This window comes from Amphiprion ocellaris, chromosome 9 (assembly GCF_022539595.1).
Source record: "Amphiprion ocellaris isolate individual 3 ecotype Okinawa chromosome 9, ASM2253959v1, whole genome shotgun sequence".
NCBI classification, from domain to species: Eukaryota; Metazoa; Chordata; class Actinopteri; family Pomacentridae; genus Amphiprion; species Amphiprion ocellaris.
The window spans coordinates 9625184-9647551 of NC_072774.1; the positions used below are offsets into that span (position 1 = coordinate 9625184).

Below are 22368 nucleotides of genomic sequence, written 5' to 3' on the forward strand. Positions count from 1 at the left end.
TTGTCTACGTGATTCTCGTTTTAAAGCCGCATCTCGCCTCCTAAACGTCTCTTCCTCAGATGACAGTGAGTGACTGGTGGTCCCTTGAGCTTTCATCACCAGCTACTGCTGTTGTTTTGTCACCCGTCGCCAATGTTCCCTGTAATTTTTCATGAGTCTGAGCAAACACACAAACTCCCTGAGCGTCCCTTGGACCACTGTGAGCAACATCAGACGTGTGCACTGTGGTCACACCAGCATCACATCCATTCAAGTTACATGGTTCATTAAAAGAATCAAATTACAGCATTTACATTTCTGTTAAAACACTTTGTCAACAGGAGCCAGTTGAAGGCTGCAGTGATTTTAGTGACACTACAATGTATAAGAGTGAAGTTATTGAATATTTGTCTCTCTTTACTGTTGCAGCGGTTTTGCAAATTGCAGACGGACCCTGTTCACTCCATAGACACCAATGTTATTCCTGTAGCTTGAAAGACAGCTACTTTTGATAAAACTGGGCTTGTAGCACATTGTCTGCCTTGCAACAATGGGAAAGAGGCACCGTTTATGTTTTGACAACCTATATCTAATGAGTTATTGATGCTGGAAATCCGAATCTGTGAATATCTTTCCAACTTTACTGAACTTGGGGCCACTACCACCTAAGGAGTGATATATTTAATTTTGAAAAAAGCATTTAGCCATACTTAAAGATTTAAGTGCTTTATTAACACGGAACTAAAAATTTTGTATTGTTTTATTATCACAGGTTCTGTCTGAAAAGAGGTGGCATCATTTTAAACAGTGAAATCAAACTAATAAAATGTAATGACCAACCAGTGAGCAATACTGGATTCTGCAAAAACATAAACTTTTTTTTTTAAAATCTAAATCTTATCTTAACACAGTTAATGTATTAACTTATTTATGTGTGTATGCATGTATTTTATTGATTTATTTAGTACTGTTAACATATCAGAGTTCTGAGTGAATTTTTCTTAAGATAGGCAAAGGCCATTTATTGATTACATATAGGCTGTTGAATGTTTATTAAAAACTAAAAAGCATTTTTAAAAAAACAACTTAGGCATTTATTGAGTCACTAAAATACTGTAGAGTACAGACCACATCAGCATGATTATAAGCATCCTCTGGTAAATTAACAACCAGATACTGATGTCTCTCACCATATGGACTTCAGGAGATGACTGGGGGATGATAAACTGTGACCTGCTGGTTGGGTTCTCTCTGTTCTCATGTTTCTTACATGTTTGTCCCCTGACAGCCAGGTCCTAATGTTTTTTGAGCAACACACCATACTATGACGTTTTTACAATGATGGTTCTACTATGAAGCCAGTTTGACATGTTCAGGTGTTCTTTGTGTGAAAACTCAGAGATTTCAGGTATCAGAAGGTGGTTTTCAACTTTCTTTGTTAACTTTCTGCTTCAACTTTAAACTAAATTTCCTTCACTAAGCCAGCCCTCTGGACTTCCAGTAAGCTGTGTTCCTATTGGCTGTCCAGGTGGCTGCTTGGTGTTATCAGGAACACCTGAGCAGCTTGGTGTTATCAGGAACACCTGAGCAGCTCAGTGTCTTCCTGCTTCATGTGGCTCAGTCAAACATTTCCTCTGTTTCTCTTCACCAGTGAACCGGGTTTGGCTCCATTGCTTTAGTCTGTTCTTTAGGCGTTGGCTTGCAGCTTCCAGCAGTAAAATCGTCTTTAATGTGTTTCTTGGTGTGTTTTAGGGCTTTGTACTGGATAGTTGTCTTGGTACATGTGGTTCTTTAGCCACAGTTAGCACATGGTGATAATGTGTGCAGTGATTAGTGGATTTGGTGCAGCTGAGTTGTGTCTTTATCTTGGCTGTAGTGAGTCTTCAGAGGTTTTTGGTCAGATACATTCTGTATTCTTGTTTGTGAACCAACGTTGGTTGTCCAGAAGGTAAGAGTTCCTGTCCTGATTCTCTGTTCTCAGAGGTTCTCTGGTAGGCTGCAGGAGACTTTAGCGTTTGGGTTGTGCTAGTTTGGTTTTTGTATGGTTTCATTTGGACGACTATCTTGAGGCCCCTCCATGTGGTTTAGTGAGGTTTTCTGGAACAGTTCTACAAAGCAACCTGCAGCAGAAGAGACTTTGAGAGTTTTTAGGAAGTTCTGGAGACCAGACTTTGGAGCAGCAGAAACATTTGTCAGCAGTTTGAGCAGGAGAAGGTGATCTTCAGAGTAGAAATGAGATGGAAACCTTCTTGACCCGTGTGGTGAGGTCCTGTACCAAGAGTTTGAGCAGGTTGTGAAGAGTCTGTAGTTCTTTGGTCTGAAAGCACAAGAAGAGTCGACTCATTAAAGGAGAAAACAGGAGATATTGTTGGTTCTTCTGTCGTTCTGCAGTTTCCTTACACTGAATATCAAGTTTATATATTAAATGATTTCCCATGTGAGCCCAAGAAGACTTCAATAAACTCCCTATCATCTGTGTAAAAGGTGCTAAACAAATAAAGTTGAACTGATAAACTGAATAACTGACTAACTCATGATTGTGACAACAGAAGTATTTTCATTGTGATTTACGGGTTTATTTCATTTTTAAGGTTGGGGTTAAAATCTTGACAGAAAAAGAAGATTAAAGAAATAAACTACATAACAAAAAGCAATTAAATCAAAGGAAAAAAAATTAATACAATAAAACTTTTAAATAGTTTTATTATTAAAAAGATTTAAGAAATTTAAGATGTAATTTCTAATTAAATATTTACCTTTTTAATTAAATGTTTTGTCTTTTTAAAGGTTTAATGATCCAATTAAATGTTTTGCATTTTTTAAAATGTTTAACATTCTTCTTGTTTAATTGTATTTTTTAAATGTTTAATTCCGGAAAATATTTGATCTGTAATTTTGAATATTTGTATTTTAAAAATTTTGTTTCATTTCATAATGACATGTATTGTATATTGTTGAATTATCTCATTCCATATTTTGTCTGTTTAATATAATTTAATGTAATTTAATGTTTAACTCTATTAAACAGACAAAAATATGGAATGAGATAATTCAACAATATACAATACATGTCATTATGAAATGAAACAAAATTTTTAAAATACAAATATTCAAAATTACAGATCAAATATTTTCCGGAATTAAACATTTAAAAAATACAATTAAACAAGAAGAATGTTAAACATTTTAAAAAATGCAAAACATTTAATTGGATCATTAAACCTTTAAAAAGACAAAACATAGGCACTCGTATAGCTCAACAGGTTAAGCAGGTGACCCATGTACAGAGGCTGGTCCCTGACGCAACGTCCCGGGTTCGATTCCCGCTCGTGACCCTTTGCTGCATGTCTTCCCCCAACTCTTTTCCCCCGTTTCCTGTCTGTCTCTCACTATACCTATCCAATAAAAAGCTAAAAAAGGCCAAAAAAAATGACAAAACATTTAATTAAAAAATTAAATGTTTAATTAGAAAATTACATCTTAAAGACAATAAAACTTCAAATAGGAATTACACAGAAAATACAGTGAAGCATTTAAAAAGAAAATTAAACATTAAAAGGTGGTAAAACATTTAAAAAGAAAAACAAAGATTTAATCGAAGCGTTAAATATTGGGAAAGAAAAAGAAACTCAAACAAGCCGATAAAACATTTAAAAAAACAATTAAACATTAAAAAGACAAAACATGCACATAAGGACGCCTGACGTTGATTAGCTGCGTAAATACCATTATATACAGTCTATGGTAAATACGTATGTGAATCGCATCATTGAATGCAGCAGCCAGTCACCGGTCACTCACTGACTCACATTGAAAAATAGCACAGAATGAATTGTTACGTGTTTATTTTATTTACAATTTAGGTTGGATTTTTTTTTTTTTGTGCGCAGCGCAGATTTTCTGTGCGTGGAGACCGTGTCAGCAGTGTGCAGCTTAGAGGGAACAGTGCCCGTCACCCGTTCCCTTCTCCCTGCCTGGAATTCCCAATACCTTTATTGATGGCACAATCTTAAGAGATCAGTACCCTTCCATCTGAGGAAGGACACTTGGGTCGCAATCATACAAGATTTCACAACGGCAAAAGCTCCCTTATTGCAAGGGCAGGCTTTGATGCTGGCGTTTTTGTCTCATTCTCTGTTATTTCCTCCCTCTTCCCACCAGGACCCAAGCAGGAGACTCTGTATGATTTTTGGAGGATGGTGTGGCAGGAAAATTGTTTCAGCATCGTCATGATCACTAAGCTGGTAGAGGTTGGCAGGGTAAGTAATGTGCACTCTCCCCCTCCTGTCACCACCCAGTGTTCAGAAAAATACCGCATTCATCATAAGGGAACGTTTTGGTGACTATATGAAAGGCTTTCATGTCTTTGATAAGCGTAGGTCTCACAGGACCCTGCTGTGCATGCAAACCGCAGCGTTGAAGCTGTTATATTTCAGCTGTGGTGCCTTTTATTTGTGTGAAATCACAAACCTAACTGTTAAAGGAGGAGCTAAACAATTAGATCTGCAAGAGTTAATTGTTGTTAAATATTAAATTGACTGCCAACTGCTTTAATGTTCAGTTAATAAATTTATGTTGTTTCTAAGAAAAAAAAAGGAAAAAAATTGTCTGATTCTCGCTGCTTAACAATTACTTATTTTCTGTTGTCTTTATTTCTCTGTGACGGTAAACTTAGTATCTTTCGTTGTGGGAAAAACAAGATATTTGAGACGTCATCAAGGGCTTTTGGAAACACTGATTGACATTTTTCACCATTTTCTGACATCTTACAGAAAAAACAACCAATCACCAATAAAAATAATTGTGAGTTTTAGGTCTGTGAGCAATCACAGAAATACTCTGGACTTTGGTACCTTATTAAGACTGAACCAGACGACTTGTGTTCCTCTGTATGTTTATGCTAAGCTAGACTAGCCATTTGCCAGTAGTAGATTCACATTCAGCGTACAGACATGAAACTAAGCCAAAGCAGATGTGCTAAAAGCTGCAGTTCCTCAAATGTCCACTTGAGGCTGCTCCAAAGGCAGTCAATCCCCGTAGGCCCACACGTTAAAATGTCCAATTTCACTGTAAAAAGAAACATATTTACAGCCTCGTACAAACCAGTTCTGGTCTCTAAACCTAATTTACACATTCATGACAACTGTAGAGGTGCTGAATTTTTATAAAAATCACATGTTTAAATTGTAATCAGGTTTAAAGTTGTGCATAATAAAGGTCATCGCCGCTTTACGTGACAGATGAATCTATTCAATTCAATCCATTGAATTTTCGTTCGGGAATTAATAAAGTTATTGTATTGTATTAGGTGGGTGCCATTACAGGACAGTCAATGGCCTGCCTCACCTCCACTCACGCCCCACCTCCTTGCTCATTTTTTGATCAGCTGGGAGTTGGCAGGAGTTCCAAGATGGCAGAAGCTGAAGCCACAACACTGGGCTTCAAAAGTACTCACACAAATGGTTCCTCCATCCTTGTATACAGTCTGTACAGACACGAGTATATAAGGATATTTTCCAGCATGTCCAACAAAGGCTGGGCAATATTACCCTGTTGCAATGAATTGTCAAATTTAAGTCAGTCACAATTAATTTAGCCTTTTTAAAAAAAAAAAAAAAAAAACACATGCTCAAAATCTGTCTCAAAGTTCATGTTTGTTAATTATTTGAACTGCACAGTGAATAGAAACTCATGAATTTTTCAACCCACTTGACATTTATCTAACATTCAATACTATTTAACATACAGTTGCTTAGAGCAATTATTGTTTTGTTCTTTCTCCAGCAAAGTCTATACTCCAGACCTCTGCTGTCCTAAATGTATCAAACTGTGTGTCTATGAGTCATATTCACTGATTTACACCCCTATTAAGCATTTGCTGAAGTAAAAATCAAAACAACACTATTCTGTCACGTCCTTGTTGCAGAATAACTTATAATATTTCTGGTCTATTGATTTCCCAAAAATGACGTTTACAAATTTGAATAGATTTTGCATATAGAGCACACCTCTGTGATGGACCGCTGCATCTGAAAGCATTTTTTTTGCCTTTTTCTTCGATGTGCACTCGCCTTGTCACCGTATTTGCATATAGCTTCAGTCTGTTCTGTATTGTGTTTATCGAGGCCAAAGATACTCTCACGAGCAACAGCAACTGCTTCCTTTTTTCTGCAGAAGCTCTTCCTCATCTACAACTGCAACTGCTGCTATTTGTCCAACATTGGGCTGATTCTGATAACTAGTAGTTAGTGTGGGTGTGTGGATGTCAGCATAGATTGTGAACACGTTTACTGGCAGCGACTGGTTGTTACTGTCTTCTGAGGGGACACAATTTTATTTAACATGTGTCCAACTACTCCTTTGTGTATTTTAACATTTTAGTGGAAATTGATTATCAGGAGTCATCTGAAGTATATTTTAGATCTGTTTTCATTCACTGTTGTTGAATTTTCATGGAATGCATGCATTTTAAAGGATTGCTGCATGGATTATCCTATATTTGCGTGTTATGACAATTTCATGAAATTGCGGTGCTGTGTTCTAAAAATGTGTGTTAACATTATAATGATTATGGAGTCTATGTAGTGTGCATATAAAAAGCTGCTTGTTGTTGCATATATGCTGTCCAATACTGTAGCAGTATTATTTTCCACTTCACATAAATCCAGGTGCCTACTGTAAGTATTCCATTCTTTTCCAGGCGAGGCAGGAGAAACATATTACCTCAGTGGATAGTTAAAATGACACAATTTTTCTAGCAGTAGCCCTTCATCCAATTTGGTTCTCCATCCTAGCAATCCTGGGAGCAGTCAACAAATGAGAAGTGGTCTGTGTGGCTGAATCCAAATAACACCTCCATTAAATAAAAAAAATTACTTCCATTGTGCCCGGTGTTGGTAAAAAAGATTGCTGCCCTCCTGTTCATTATGCTGCCCGCCATTATGTGATTATTGTGCTTTTCTTCTCTGTGCCCTCCAAGATAAAATATCTGCAGACGAACAGCTTGTTTTTGTTCTTGTGCAGGATTTGTAGTGTAACCTCTGCATACTTTTTAAAAAATCTTATTAAAATTCCTCCCAGGATGTCTCTGTTCGAGTTAAACCCAGAAATTAAGTGCCTAATATTTTTATTATCATCGCTTAATTTTAAATTATGATCACACAGGTAATATTTATCTTCTTTGCTTCCACTGAATTGTTAAATTAACCCAGAGAGCTATCTTATTATGCATGTGCTTTGAATTTAGTGCTTGGACTTTAAATATGAAATCCTAGAAATCCAAAACTGGTTTAAGGAAGGACCTTAAACAAGCTTGTAGATTTATCCAACAAACCCTAATTTAAGTCTACAATCCACTACTTTCTGCATGTTCATGAACAACAACAGTAGAGCCTCTGACATTTTATGTAAAATACAGGAGGTTTATGTTGTTGCTAGGTGGCTGGACTTGGTGTTACCATCATTTACTTGAGTTTGCACTGATTTTAGCAACATTAGTACAGCAGAGAATGGACATGTTGGTGTTTAACACTCAGTCCCAGATGGAAATTACAAAAGCACGGCTTGTGCATGAACCAAACTTGGTTATTCCATCTGCCTACAGGTAAAAGAACAGAAGTAAGGGGAGTGATTTCATGCACTGCAGAGTGTAATTTATTAGCATGTCGAAGTAAACTGTATAAATAAACACAACAACAGAACTGAAAGGATCATACTGTGGATTGAATGTTCTGCTTTTGTATTCTAAATGGAGATTCGGCCGTAACAATTCTCTCCCAAACAGACTGATGAATGTCACACCTGCAGCTTAGCAGTTGTGAATTTTTGGACTAACTGTGTTGTGTTGCTGTTTAAAAACAGGTGAAATGCTGTAAATACTGGCCTGATGACAGCGAAATGTACGGTGACATCAAGATCACTCTGCTCAAGACAGAGACTCTCGCTGAATACACAGTTCGCACCTTCGCCTTGGAGAGGGTGAGTTTTTCTCAAATTTGCATTTCGCCTTCACATGTTTGCCTATCTTTTCTTTTCTTTGCATTTGTTGTTATTTGCCACAATACTCTCAGTTTGTCACTGCATATTCTGCTTTCTTGTGATTCACTGACAAGTTAGCGTGTTACCTGGTTAAGCAAAAATTAAAATTAGCACTAGAACCTTAATAGAAAGGATTAGACACTTGACAGGACTTACTGCTGATAGACACGAGGTCCACATGTTAAATTGAGAGGAATTAACAGCAGTAGCTATGTGAATGCCCCTGCCGTCTTTCCAACATAGCTGTTACAGTGTTGTTCCCCTGATGGCCTCCATCCTGTCAGTCTCTGGGGGGATCTCTCATTGGAAGGGCTCAGAGAAGCGCTGGAGTGACAGTGGCACAAACACAGCATTATCATCGCACTGTCACATTTGCTCTCCATGGGCACACGCTGCTGCTTATTCAGATCGGCATGAATTTGGGAACTGGTGACAGCTTGTTTTTCATAGCTCCCCTCCCTTTCTTTTTTTGGATTTCTGTCTTCTACAAATCTTTGCTTTGCGTCGCTTTACTTTGTCATCTGTGCGCAGAGGAAGAAATTGCTGTGCGACTTCAGCAGCCTCCCAGTAGAGGAGAAACCTCCAGCCCTCCCTGAGCTCCCCAGAGCCTCAGTAATTCCTTTTCTGCACGTCTGTCACACTGCAGCTCCTACTAACATGTGTTGCCCAGAGGCCTAACTGTCCTAGAAGACCTAACACCCCACGTAAATAATGCCCTGGTTGTCCTCACATTGAACCAAAAAAAATTTGTCACATCTGTCGCAGAAGGAGAATGTCTGGGAATGCATGGGAGCACATCTTCTGCGAGATCAGGGCCGGTGGCCTGCCAGGATTACGATGCCAGCCATTATGTAGGATTTTTTCTTTTTTTACATGTAATGCTAAAGTGCACTGTGTTTCTTTTGGCAGAGAGGATATTCAACCAAACACGAAGTGCGTCAGTTCCACTTCACATCCTGGCCTGAACATGGGGTGCCCTATCATGCTACTGGACTGCTGGCTTTTATACGAAGAGTGAAAGCCTCGACGCCTCCTGACGCTGGCCCCGTGGTGGTCCACTGCAGGTAACTAAATGCTTAGCAAGTGCTGCAGGCTAATATTAAGCTAAAGCAGCAACTTCTTGTTATGACATGACTTTTTAACAGAATGTGTAAATATGCAATATATGATGACAAATGCTGCTAGCATTGCTATCTCAGCTACTTGTAGTAAAACCACAAGAGATTCAAGCCCTTTTCCAACATGCATTCCTTTCTGTTAACCTAATGGCATCTGAACATGTTGGCTTCTTGTCTAAATAAACACCCTGTTGACTTTTAGGTACAATTTTACTAGATCAGACTTTGTAAAATTTTAATAGCCCCTTTTGGTAAGTCTGAACTGCCTGCTGTTGGATTAACAGATAAGGAGGTTGTGTGAAGCCATTTTGAGAAGGATTTTCCCACATTTCAGCATCAGTATTGGTCCAAAAACATCACAGAGAGTGCAAAAGTGTCCCAAGTTCTAAAAAAAACTTTCTTATTCACTTTGCTGTACAATTTCACTTCTTTTAAAAACTGAAATGTCCATAAAATAAAACTTAACCGCGATGAAAAACAGAGACTAACAGCACAGATTAATGAGACTCATCAATAATAAATGTAATAGAGGTTTTGACAAGATATAAACAGGAGCTGAAGTTGAGTTTGTTGCTTCCAGCTGTTTGTAGGAGTCTTTCCTATGAGTTTATTCAATACCTGCAGCAACAGACAGCAGCAGGATCCATATGAGGGTCTCTAAAGCGAGAGATTGGGGCACATATACAACAGAAGTATAATTATAAATTGTCCCCCGACGAGGAGAAAGGATCGATCAGGACCTGAAGGCATTTCACACTGTGTACTTGTCTTCACCTCAGACAGGTTTATAAGCTGCAGTAAAATCATTTGCTAAACTGCAGGTTTAAATGAAGTGCTTTGTTAGTGTAGTATTATGCATTATGCCCCTTAATGTTCTGTCATCACTTTAACAAACTGATGGAGCAGCAATGTTTTATTTTCCAAGTTCCTCAGCTCACCCCTACAGCTGCTGTACTAGTTTGGCTAACACTTCCTTGTACATTGTGGTGGTCCTTCATGCCTCTTTAAAATAATTTCCTGTAGCACTAATATTTTTTACTTATGAGCAGACATTCTGTACTGTGACACAATGATAACAGCATTTTAACAAACTTGAAATAGTAGTTATCTTAAGCTTTAAAACTGTGCATGATTCCTCATAAAAATGGGCTTTTTGTTGCAGTGCTGGAGCGGGTCGTACCGGCTGCTACATCGTGCTGGATGTTATGTTGGACATGGCCGAGTGCGAAGGTGTGGTGGACATCTACAACTGCGTCAAAACACTCTGCTCTCGACGCATCAACATGATCCAGACAGAGGTCAGGAAACCATTTCACCAAGTCACTTGTGTCACATTTTACATAGACATTATTGTCTGCTTTTGTAACCCGAAGATGTAAATTTGCCTTGTAACAAACATGGACTTTACAGTAATAGAGATAAAAAAAAACGAGGAACAGCTAGAATAAAGGACAATGACAGCACAGATAAAAAGTGCTAGTTTGAAAACAAAGAGCTTTTCTTGCACATATTCCTCATGTTCACCATCACTCGCTGACCATAACCTCTCTCTGCTCAACATCTTCAGCAGAATCGGGTTTTTAAACATTTGTTTTTCCCTCCTGTTGTTTGGAAATTCAAAGAGTGAGGGAGGTGTATTACCATACTCCCACTCTGGGACTTATGTAAAGGTCATTGCAATACTTTTAGACAAAAGACTCACATTGTCTGTCTTGTGTGCTGCGTAGGCACGTGCTGTTCTTTAGATGTGCAGATCATTTGCATATTCACCCCTTATTATGTAAATCTAATATTGACTTAGCTGTTTATTACATTTGTAGTTATTTGCAGGGGTGCGCCAATTAAATGCACACTGCATGTGTTTGTTTACTCAGAAATATTTATTTATTCTCCAGCCGCCTTGATACAATGCTAACATTAAAGCACATGTTTAATTCAGAACAAGGCAGGTTATGAAAAATCGTTACCATCCTTCATGTGTTATGATTATTTATTTACATGTACATGTGTTCCTGTCTTAACTAGCCTTTTCTGCAATGTTTGTTAAGCTTAAAACACATTCCGGTGTGTTATGTGGAAGCCGCATATGTTCGCCCACTCTGGTGCACGAACATAGCAGTGATTCATGTTACCTGCTGTCCTTTCAGGAGCAGTATATCTTCATCCATGATGCCATTCTGGAGGCCTGTCTTTGTGGAGAGACGGCCATCTTGGTGAACGAGTTTGCAGTCACTTACAAAGAGATGCTGCGAGTGGATTCCCAGAGTAATTCCTCTCAGCTGCGGGAGGAGTTTCAGGTCAGTATTTTGCTGGATAATCAATCAGATTGACAATTTGCTGTGTGCAATTTATTTTGCATTTCCATTGTTGTATTCTGTATATGTGCTCAATTAGGTTAAGTCTAATTGGTATTCTGACACTAGAGATGAGACCAGGGCTTCTGCAGACTTTGATTTGCATCTGGACTGAATAGAAAGTCTACACCTTGTGCTATAAATGCAAAGTTTCATGAAGTCCGACGTTTTCTACTTTGAATTCAATTCTCTATTGATCAATAACTTGTTCGAGACACTGAACATATAATCTAGCAAGAGATGAGTGTGCTTATTTCCTTATCGTTGACATTGTTGTCATGGCGATGCTAACTGCCAGACAGAGTTGTGCGTGTCGTTGGCGCCAATTTCTCGCATTATACATTTCTCGAGAATTTCCTGACGGCTCCTAATTCGCAGGTAGAGATGATGTCTCATTTCCTGCAGTACACAATTTCTGTGCCTACTGTAAATGTAAGAATGAGTCAGAAATAAATGTGGACTATAACTGTATGAACCATGTCTGCCTCGGTTTCGTGACGGTTCAATTACAAGATGTGTGATGTTTGTTCTGTAATCACATAACAGAGTTCAGCGGTTGAACTGATTCGAACTGATTGCAGGTGAACAATGACATTTCTCCCACGAGTCATGAATGTTTTTTATCTATTTTGACAATCGAGAACTTCAATGTTGCCTGTGTTGCTTAGAAGTTATAAGTGAGTTGATTAACCCCAGGCAGCTTCTGGGCTCCCGCTCATTTGTCACTGCAATATTAAGTCACGTCTTTCTATGGAAACAGCACAAGCGTGGTTAGAAGTAGAGAGAACTCAAAAATGTCTTCTTACATTTGCAGTGCCATAAATAGAAAAAACGAAAATAGAATATCTTTGTAGATTTATTGTACAAAACTTTGCATAAACCTAGAATCAATCTAATCCAATCACAGCCTGCAGTTAAGTTGGAAAGTCCCTGAATTTTTGTCACGTAGCTGTTGGTTGCAGTTTGCTTTTGTTGCCAGCCCTTTCTCTATACAGCGACATTCCCCGTTCTTTCTTTTACAACAATAGCAATAAAAATTGCTAAAAATTAGTGGAAACATTTCTCTATGGAAACAGCACAAAAATGGTTAGAGGTAGAAACAATTCAAAAATGTCACATTTATCATGCCGTAAATTGACAAAACGAGAATTTAATAAAAACAACATGAAATGATCTGATCTAATCTGTGTAAACACTGCCTGCAGTTCAACCAAAAATGTACAGAATTTTTGTTAGGTGACTGTATGTTGCAGCTCAGACACTCATGGCTTCTCAGTTGCACTGATGAGCACAGATTTTATTTTATTTTTTAATAGAATCTGGTGTAAATGTTTGTTTTTAGGGATTTTTTTAAATCTATGAAGTGATTTTTCATGAAATATTCCAATTTTCAGGTTAGAGTCAGGTAATTTTACCAACAGAACAGTGCTCACACCGGATTTGTTCAAGGACCAATAGAAAAATGAAAATCCCACTGTGTCTGCCTCTGATAAACGCTGTAATTCTGGCCATTTGGTCAAAAGATGCCTTTCAAACCTGCTTGCAGGTTTTGGTGGTTTTGGGGTTAAGCATCTGCATCTCCTCTTTCCTTGAAAATGTAGGGGTATTTTATAGCGCAAGCATTTTGAAATCAACAGAGTGTGCAGGAAGAAGCAGACTAATAGATGTGCACATGTGAGTGTGTGTAATGTATGCATGCACTCTATAAATGTGTGTGCATTTGTGCAGCGTGATGTTAGCTTCAATTCTAATTCTGCGTGACTGTCATTGAAATCCCCCTCCCGGTTTATAGGAATGCGCTCTCAGAACATTTTATTAGATGTTGATTAGGAGAGAGCCGAGCCAGCTGTGTTCCTGCACGCTTTACCTGCCTCATCCATCTCCCTCTGCTGCAGTGCTCCGCCAGCAGCCACACCGATTCCAAGTTTAGCATTTCAAAGTGATACAGGAAAAAGCTCACGCGTACTCCTTTAATTTTACACTGTTTTATCCTTATATAATATCCACAACACAGGAGCAGTGATTGATGTATTGTTTGGGATCAGGCCACCCTACAGTAGGTGGTGCAACACTCTGATTACAAACTCCGCCATAAAGGAAAATGTCCCGTTCGTCGCTTTGATCTGTGTAAACTTATCTGTCTAACATTGATGTTGAAAGCCGCTGCACCACCCAATGAGCTCTGTGTTTGTTTTTTTTACTCTGTCATCCTGCAGACGGCAAACAGCCAACCGGTAGTACTGAGATCAGCAAGTCACAGATCTATTATTGATGCTGTGTGTTAATGATCCAAATATTTTTTCACCACGTCTAATGTAATTACGACTAAATGAACAGAGAGGTCATCATAGAAAATTGGTATGCAATATTTCCTTTTGAGTCTTTTTTTTTTTAAAGTTCATTACATTCAGCCTTATTATGCACTGACCCAATTTGTCCTTTCATTCTGTTAAGTCAGTTTGTCAATGGAATATTTCAGAGTATGAAAGATCCTTTCAATTAAGATTATTGGATTTTTGACATCCCAGTACTCCCTCCCTCTCCTCTCTCATTCCCTTCTTTTCCTTCCTGCTCTTCTTCCCCAACATCTCCTGACTCCTCACACGTTCCATCTTTCAAACGCTCTCTTGAATTTCCACTCTGTCCTCACCTCGCTCTAACCTCACCTCTTCAACATTTCCATTTGCAGACGCTCAACTCCGTGACTCCCCATCTGGATGTGGAAGAATGCAGCATTGCTCTGCTGCCCAGAAACCGGGAGAAGAACCGCAGCATGGACGTTCTGCCGCCCGATCGCGCCCTGGCCTTCTTGGTTACGACCGAAGGGGAGAGCAACAATTACATCAACGCTGCTCTCGCCGACAGCTTCCACCGGCAGGCTGCGTTCATTGTGACCCCTCACCCTCTGCCAGGCACCACGGCCGATTTTTGGAGGCTGGTTTTCGACTACGGCTGCACGGCAGTGGTCATGCTCAACCAGCTCAACCAGTCAAACTCTGCCTGGGTGAGGTCAAAGCATTATATACTGTTTTATTGCCATTGATTTGTTGACACTACAGTATGGAAAAAGTAGCAAAAATGTTGGAGTTCACACAACACAGAAACACACACAAGAGCCACTGTTTGCTGTGTAAGTTTTCTATTCTCAGTCTGGAGGTTGTGTGAACTTTACTTGAGACTTTTCCTGACATACCCTGCCGTCAGTGTTTCTGTATCTTACTGTGCTTGGGATTAGTTCCTTCATGCCATTTTGTCGAGCTTTGATCCCTGACCACATTGATCTCAAGGCATGACTTGATAACACCCGTCCCAGTTTTTCCTTTCCCTCCTCAAAGATACATCTCTAAAGAATAGACTTGCATTACCCTCCAGCCACATCGTGGGGTTTCTTTTTGTTGCCGGCCCACTTTTTCTCATGAGCATATGCCTTTTCTCTGTGCTGCAATATCCTCTGTTCTTTTTTTTTTTTCAGCAATAGCTATGATAGTTAGTGGAAACATAACACAAGATTCAAGGTCAGGATTCACACAATAAAACACTAAAAATTAATAGGGAGAACAATGCTACAAATTTATCTCTAAGATTAGATTGTAAAGAGCCCCTGTCAGAAGCTATTCAGTGTGACTGAGGCTGGTAAATAAGGACTTAAAAGTGCTACCTGGTAATCATCAGCCACATTGAAGAAGCCTTTAAAAGTCAGCAATAGATTCTTGAGTATATTCTAAGCAGCAAAATGTCATCATTAGGTGGAATTTTTTTGTCACTGTTCCACCATTTTCTCATTAAGACAGAAGAAAGGGTTCATTACAGTAATCAAGCATAGATGAAGTGAAAGCATGTAAAATAGACTTGGGTGTCATTAAAGGAAAGAAATGATTTTATTCTCCAAGATATTTCTCAGGTGGCAGAAACTGGAGCTTACAGAGGCGCAGACCAAGGCTGTGATCAAATATAACATCCAAATTTGTAGCAAAAGGGACAACATGCTCTGTTTAAGAGCCAAAATCTGGCACAACTCGACTACAGACGTGTTCAGACATCTTCGTTTTGCTGGAGTTAAGCTGAAGGAGATTGGCCAACATCCAGCCTTTAATGGCAGATAAACAGTTGTGCAGAGAAAACAGTGTTGCTGAATAATTCAGTCTGTGGGACAGGTACAACTGGGCATCGTCTGTGTGGCCATGAAGCGAAATGAGAAATGTTTTTCCATCCAGTAAATGTAGCCCGAGGAAAAGATAAAGAGAAAATAAGATTGGTACTAAAATGATTTCTGAAGGGACACCACACAGGGGCCCAAACTGCAAGGTTCAAATACTACTGACAGACACAAGAACATTTCCAGCAGACAAAAAAAAAGAAAAAAAAATCAAGGACAGCTGAGGAGATAGTGAATAAGAATATTTTAATCCATTGTATCAAATGCTGCACTAATTCCAGGTATTTCCATCAAGCAGCATTAAGTAACATCAGCTTTCATCCGTTTATTATTAATTATCTTACAAGGGCAGTTTGAAATACTTATGTATAATCTCATATTACCTTGTATTTTCCTGTATAATTAATATGTTTATGAATAAGTAGCAAATTACAAAGATTACTTGCAAAAGGCCAAAGGCATTGAAGATAATAGCTTACATAGAGTCCAGTTTCTGCTTTTTTTTTTTTTTTTTTTAAAAGTATAAATGCAAGATTTACAAGCTTTTTAGGCAAAATTTAAAGATTCAACATGTGAAATATGTGTTACATTTGTATCACAGCCTTGAAAGGCAGGTGCTTAGTCTTAATTAATTTGGTCCAAGCTCTACCTTTGAATATTGTAAAATCAGCCTGTGAGTGTTTTGTATTGTTTTCAAAGATGCTGGTGAAGACATAATTTAGTATATGACAAGTGTTCTGTGAGGATATTCTGTTTTCTGGAAAGAGTTTGTCTAAGATGCCTCAAATTTAATTAAATCACTAAATTGATTTTATAAATATACCGATATCTGCTGCTATTGTAATGATTACACAAAAGTCAACATCTTTGACAGAAACACTTAAACCTTGTGATATACAGCATATAGTCACCTGTTCGATATGTTCTTATTTTATTCCAAATACTGTTATTAATCTGTCTTGTCCAATTTGTGAATCTTGACAGGCATTTTTCAAATATTCATAAATGATCTTAATGTTTAATCTTTAATGTACTGTGCTCAAGAAAGGTAGCAGCTTACTTCTTCTGTATTGGCTGCTCTGTGTGCTGTTTTCTAAAACCCTGTATAGTCTGGCAGTAAAAGAAAAAAAAAGAAATTGCGGGCACTCTGGTTCAATCCCACTTTTCATCAACTCCCCTTTAAATGTTTTCATCTCGTTTCTTCCAGAGCAACGCAGACCTTTTGGGTCTTGCCTGAAAATTGAGTTATAGCCACTTTAAGTTGTCCGTTGCAAGATCTTGTTATGAACTCGGTTATAGAGTTCATTCGTGGCACTGGAGCACTCTGTCTCCCTCTTGTTGCAATCTCTCAAAGCACATTACATCTCACACTTCCCGTGCTGCTTCTCTTCCCTTGATTAATACCTCTAGCTCTATGCAGGCCCACGCTGACACCACTTTTGTTATTACTGCAGAGCCACCTGCATACGTAGTAGCACCCTTAAACACACAGTTTTCTTTTCTCTGGCGATTCAGTTTTTCAGCTGTTAATAAAGTGTTTTCTCTCATTTCTGTAGCCATGTGTTCAGTACTGGCCGGAGCCTGGTTTACAGCAGTACGGACCCATGGAAGTGGAGTTCCTGTCCATGTCAGCAGATGAAGACGTCATTACTCGCCTGTTTCGGGTCAAGAATGTCACAAGGGTGAGTCATTATGACACCAAAGAGCCTGCGCAGGACGTATTGTTCCACTCAGTGGCATTTCAAAAATAACTGGAAACCTAATTAGAAATGCATTACCTATGATCCTCGCTGGGTGCTCAGATGTGACATTTTACCTACAGTACATTTAGCGCTGTCACCTGTAATGTGCGTCTAAAAATATGACGCAAATCCTCAAAGTCAAAGTGCTACAGGCCACGTACATGAAACCTTAACATCTGACTTTCTGTTCAGCATCCTGTGCACCTGGAGCCGATTGCTTCACTTGATGCTGGATTTCTGCGCAGTGTGTGCTTCTGCGTCGTCACCGCTTTGTTATGCACACACAGTAGCACTTCTCTAGTCCCTGCCTCAAGGGATGGAGGGGTTCGTCAAGTAAATACGCTCTAAAATATTGCCTGTAAATTTGTACTGAGCGCAATGGCAGATGAGTTAAAAAAAAAAAGCGTATTCATCGACAATATTATAAATACTACAAAGGACATTGTTTTGATATTCAGCAGTCCAGAAAATTGAACCAGAGCCACCAGCTTTTCCATCAGACATTCTCATAAGCATGATTATTATTAGAAGAAATTTCTTTCTATTGAAAACATGCAAGAGAAGCCATGCAGAAGACATGCATGTAATAAAGGTCAGTATCTCCCTTTTTCAATTTCTTCTTGTCATTACCTAGATAGGTGTCTTCCCTTGCTTAGGTGCTTGCTAGCATACTAACGAGGAAACTTTCATCATCATAATGTCAGCCATATTTTCAATTCAGTGTACACTTTCAGGCTTCGAGCTACGTTTTCTTTTGATTTGTTCACGAACCATGCCATACATTTTAAAAGGTACAGAATTAGGCATAGCTCATGAAACAGGTTAGATAAAGGCAGAAACAGTAGAGTGTGGAAATGAAATCTCCAAACATGTTTTAATAGATCATTTTTACTTCACACATTTTTGAGTGCTGAGTTGCAGACATGCAAGTTTTTCACTCAGGAATTTGCATAAGCGCTTGCATGCATTCCACTCAGCCTCACTGTCAACCAATTATTGAAGAAATCTGCATGCAAGGCGTTTTCTCCTCCGCCATTATAAGCAGCGCGACAGACACTGCCCAGAACTTGCCGTCTTGATTGGCAACCTTACCTCCCGTGTCGACTGCCCTTGTCATTCCCCATCGCTACCTGTGGCACCTTTTTTTCTACTCAGTGCACATCACAGTCAAGGAGAGGACAACTTAACACAGCATGGGAAGAATCAAATCACACAGAAATTACACACGCCTCTCTCTCTCCCAGCCCCTCTCTCAGTGCATTAGTGTGTACATTTCCCATGCTTGACAATGATATACAAGGGTAGGGAGTAAAAGTCAAAGGAAGTGCACCGTAAGCATATGTATGTGTGGGTATGAGACTGGTACAAAAAAAAAGTACATTGTGTAAATCCCACCTCCGCTGAGGCAATTCCTCCATGCATCGTTGGTGTCTTTGCCAGCCCAATTTGCATGACTTACAGTTCTCCACTGGTCCTTAAGTATTAGGTGAGATTCTACAGGACAAGGTTATGAACACACAGGGACTTGTTTCACACGCGGCTCGAGCCCCACTTACACCTACAAACCCATATATCTCAAAGTCGGCCTGCTGAGTGAGCACAGCCAAGAGTGCCAGTTCGCTGCCAGGGGAGCTCTCAAAAACGGGTGTTAACTGGCACACACAGAAATACTGAAACAACCGGAAAATTTAATACAACGCACAAATGTACACCAACACAGCGCAGCATACTCAGACATGTGTTTTGTGTTTTTCTGTTGCATCCGAAAGCTCCAAGAGGGCCAGCTGGTGGTGTGTCAGTTCCAGTTCCTGCGCTGGTCGGCGTATCGCGACGTTCCTGACTCCAAGAAGGCTTTCCTCAACCTGCTGGCTCAAGTGCACAAGTGGCAACGGGAGTGTGGAGAAGGACGCACTGTTGTGCACTGCCTGTGAGTAATCGCTCAGAAGCATGCATCATGTATTGTACATTAAAAGAAAAAGAGGGAAAAAAGGAGACAAGGCAGAAATACATTCAATCTCTTTCTGAAAAGGTCTTAGAAAGAAGATTGCTGCTGCTAGAGACTGACATTTAAAAGTGCATTTAAAACCAAAAGGCTTATTCACAGAGGGGAGTATCACAAAAATATCTGTAAAAACACGGCAATTCATGAGCAAATCACTTTGATGGGAGACAGTGTCGTGCCTCGTCTCTGTGGTTTTATGTGCGATTTGGTGCGACGAGATGCGGCGAAATTTATCACGGCAGTATTTTAAAAATGTAGAAAAATCAAATTGTGGGGTAATGTGCCGTGCCGGGGTGTAGAGCACTCTGTGGTGGCGTTGTGTGCTCCTCTGTTGTCCTGAGCCCCCGGAGTGCACACACCCTGCTGATGAATATGAATGGGCCGTCCAGCTCATTGCCAACCCGTCACACGTTCATCCCCACCGCCCCCATCCAATAGCACATCAGTCAGTGCTGTCACACAGTGTTACCCCCGACAACCAGGAAAGAGATTATGGAGATCAAATCAATTATGGCTTAATACAGAATGCGATGGTTCTCACTACACTAAATCCAGGACTGCCAGAGCACTGACGACGATTGATTACCTTAATATTGCTTGTGTACGCTGCAGAGTCGTCCACGCCCCCCCTTCACTGCGCTTGTCTCAGGAGAGAGGAAGTGGATTGTCCTCCAGTAGCTTATTGATATTGCCTTTCATTTATGATGACCAGAACACTATTTTACAAGGTTCCCACACGGTGCTGTTATTTCTCTCTCTTTTCTTTAGGTGTTTCTCTTATCACTATTTTTATGTCTTCTAAATCTTATATTTTTATAGTGTGTCCATGATGTATGACCTGTATCAAATTGCTGTTTTCTATGAGGTAGTATCAACACAAAAACAGAATTGTCAGATTACATATATTGTCCTTAGACTCTACGATTGTCTTCCAGACATCAGTTAAACATATTTGGAGGCTTATTCCCACTGGAGGAGAAATACACTTATATATATTTATACTGTTTATTACTCCGCCAAGGAACGCGGAGTTACGTGACCATCGGCGTACGGCGTACATTTGTCTGTGACTCTGTCTGTCTGTCTGTCAGTGTGCGACATTACTCAAAAACGGACTAACGGATTTGGATGAAATTTTCAGGGGAAGTCAGAAATGACACAAGGACCAGCTCATTAAATTTTCACAGTGATGCGGCTTATAGTCTGGAGCCACGGATTTGTTAAGGATTTCCATTGCGAGATATAGCTGCCAGCAAGGCCTCGCTGTAACCATGACAACAAGTGAACAGTGTGTCGGTTATCTGCTGCAATCCTACTACAAAATGACCATGATTTATCAATTGGAAATGATATAAGGAACAAAAGATTAAACTGTGGGGTGTTTGAGTCCCATCAATTCCTGCCTCCCGCTACATGTTTAGGTCATGTATGTAGCAAACCTCAGCCAGACAATGGTGAAGCTCCTGATGTTTCACAAAGCCTTTATTTATGTTCAGCCGTCAGCCTTATTTTGAACACAAATTCACCTTTCTGTCCTTTACTCCGTTCTTCGGGAAACACCGTAAGAGCTTGTCTCCATTCCAGCTAGGTGCTTCTAAGTTTAGACACATCCTTTGCGTTAGACAGCAACAGCGTGTAACCGTTTTCTTTCATCTTTATGTGAATTTTCGGACTTTTGGGCAGTGTCTTTGTCATGTCAAGAAACCACTTCTTAGATAGACACTTCCTGTGCCACTGGAATGGTGACAAAATAAAAGCCTGTAACATTAAAAAATACGCCTTTGAAATAAAAGCATGGAGGGAACGGTTATTTTAACACTAGCAAAACAAACGCTTGCAAAAAGTGATGAACTGATCAACAGACCTTTATAAGAGTAATTTGCACCCAGATTGTTATCCATACATAACATGCACATGCATAACACATGCCTGTGCTCAGCACAAAGTCAGTTTTTGTGAAAGATTTCATCCGTCGGAAATGATTCATCAACTCAGTAGCCTTGGCAGAGTACAGCGCTCTCTGAGTGCTTTTCTAGTTGAGTATGTCATCCAAAATGTGGAAAAAACGTCATAGTTTGGTATGTCATCCAAAATGTGGAAAAAACGTCATAGTTTAGTATGTCGTCCAAAATGTGGAAAAAACGTCATAGTTTAGTATGTCGTCCAAAATGTGAAAAAAAAGTCATAGTTTAGTATGTCGTCCAAAATGTGGAAAAAAACGTCATAGTTTAGTACGTCGTCCAAAATGTCACAAAAACGTCAGTTTAGTGTCGTCCAAAATGTGGAAAAAACATCATAGTTTAGTACGTCGTCCAAAATTACATAAAAACGTCATAGTTTAGTATGTCATCCAAAACGTGGAAAAAATGTTATAGTTTAGTATGTCGTCCAAAATGTGGAAAAAAAGTCATAGTTTAGTATGTCATCCAAAATGTGGAAAAAACGTCGTCCAAAATGTGAAAAAAAAGTCATACTTAGTATGTCGTCCAAAATGTGGAAAAAAAAGTCATAGTTTAGTATGTTATCCAAAATGTGGAAAAAACGTCAAAGTTTAGTATGTCGTCCAAAATGTGGCAAAAAACGTCATAGTTTAGTATGTCGTCCAAAATGTCACAAAAATGTCATAGTTTAGTATGTCGTCCAAAATGTCACAAAAACGTCATAGTTTAGTATGTCGTCCAAAATGTGGAAAAAAAAGTCATAGTTTAGTATGTCGTCCAAAATGTGGACAAAAACGTCATAGTTTAGTATGTCATCCAAAACGTGGAAAAAAAGTCATAGTTTAGTATGTCGTCCAAAATGTGAAAAAAAAGTCATAGTTTAGTATGTCGTCCAAAATGTGGAAAAAAATGTCATAGTTTAGTATGTTATCCAAAATGTGGAAAAAACGTCATAGTTTAGTATGTCGTCCAAAATGTGAAAAAAAAAGTCATAGTTTAGTATGTCGTCCAAAATGTGGAAAAAAACGTCATAGTTTAGT

At 39.2% G+C, this 22368-nt stretch overlaps 1 protein-coding gene across 4 annotated transcripts in view; it reads left to right on the forward strand.

Moving 5' to 3' along the window:
* Positions 1-19344, forward strand: part of ptprub (protein tyrosine phosphatase receptor type Ub) — a 199682-nt gene extending 180338 nt beyond the window's left edge. For 3 of the 4 annotated variants that reach the window (XM_055013822.1, XM_055013823.1, XM_055013824.1), the window contains 8 exons: positions 4141-4238; positions 7840-7956; positions 8926-9080; positions 10297-10432; positions 11282-11431; positions 14178-14492; positions 17201-17326; positions 19156-19344. In XM_055013822.1, coding sequence (XP_054869797.1) covers positions 4141-4238; positions 7840-7956; positions 8926-9080; positions 10297-10432; positions 11282-11431; positions 14178-14492; positions 17201-17326; positions 19156-19317 — 1259 coding nt within the window. In that variant the 3' untranslated portion in view covers positions 19318-19344. The remainder of the gene's footprint in view (positions 1-4140; positions 4239-7839; positions 7957-8925; positions 9081-10296; positions 10433-11281; positions 11432-14177; positions 14493-17200; positions 17327-19155) is intronic. The other variant, XM_055013825.1, reaches the window with a different exon arrangement.
* Positions 19345-22368: the final 3024 nt, after the last annotated feature.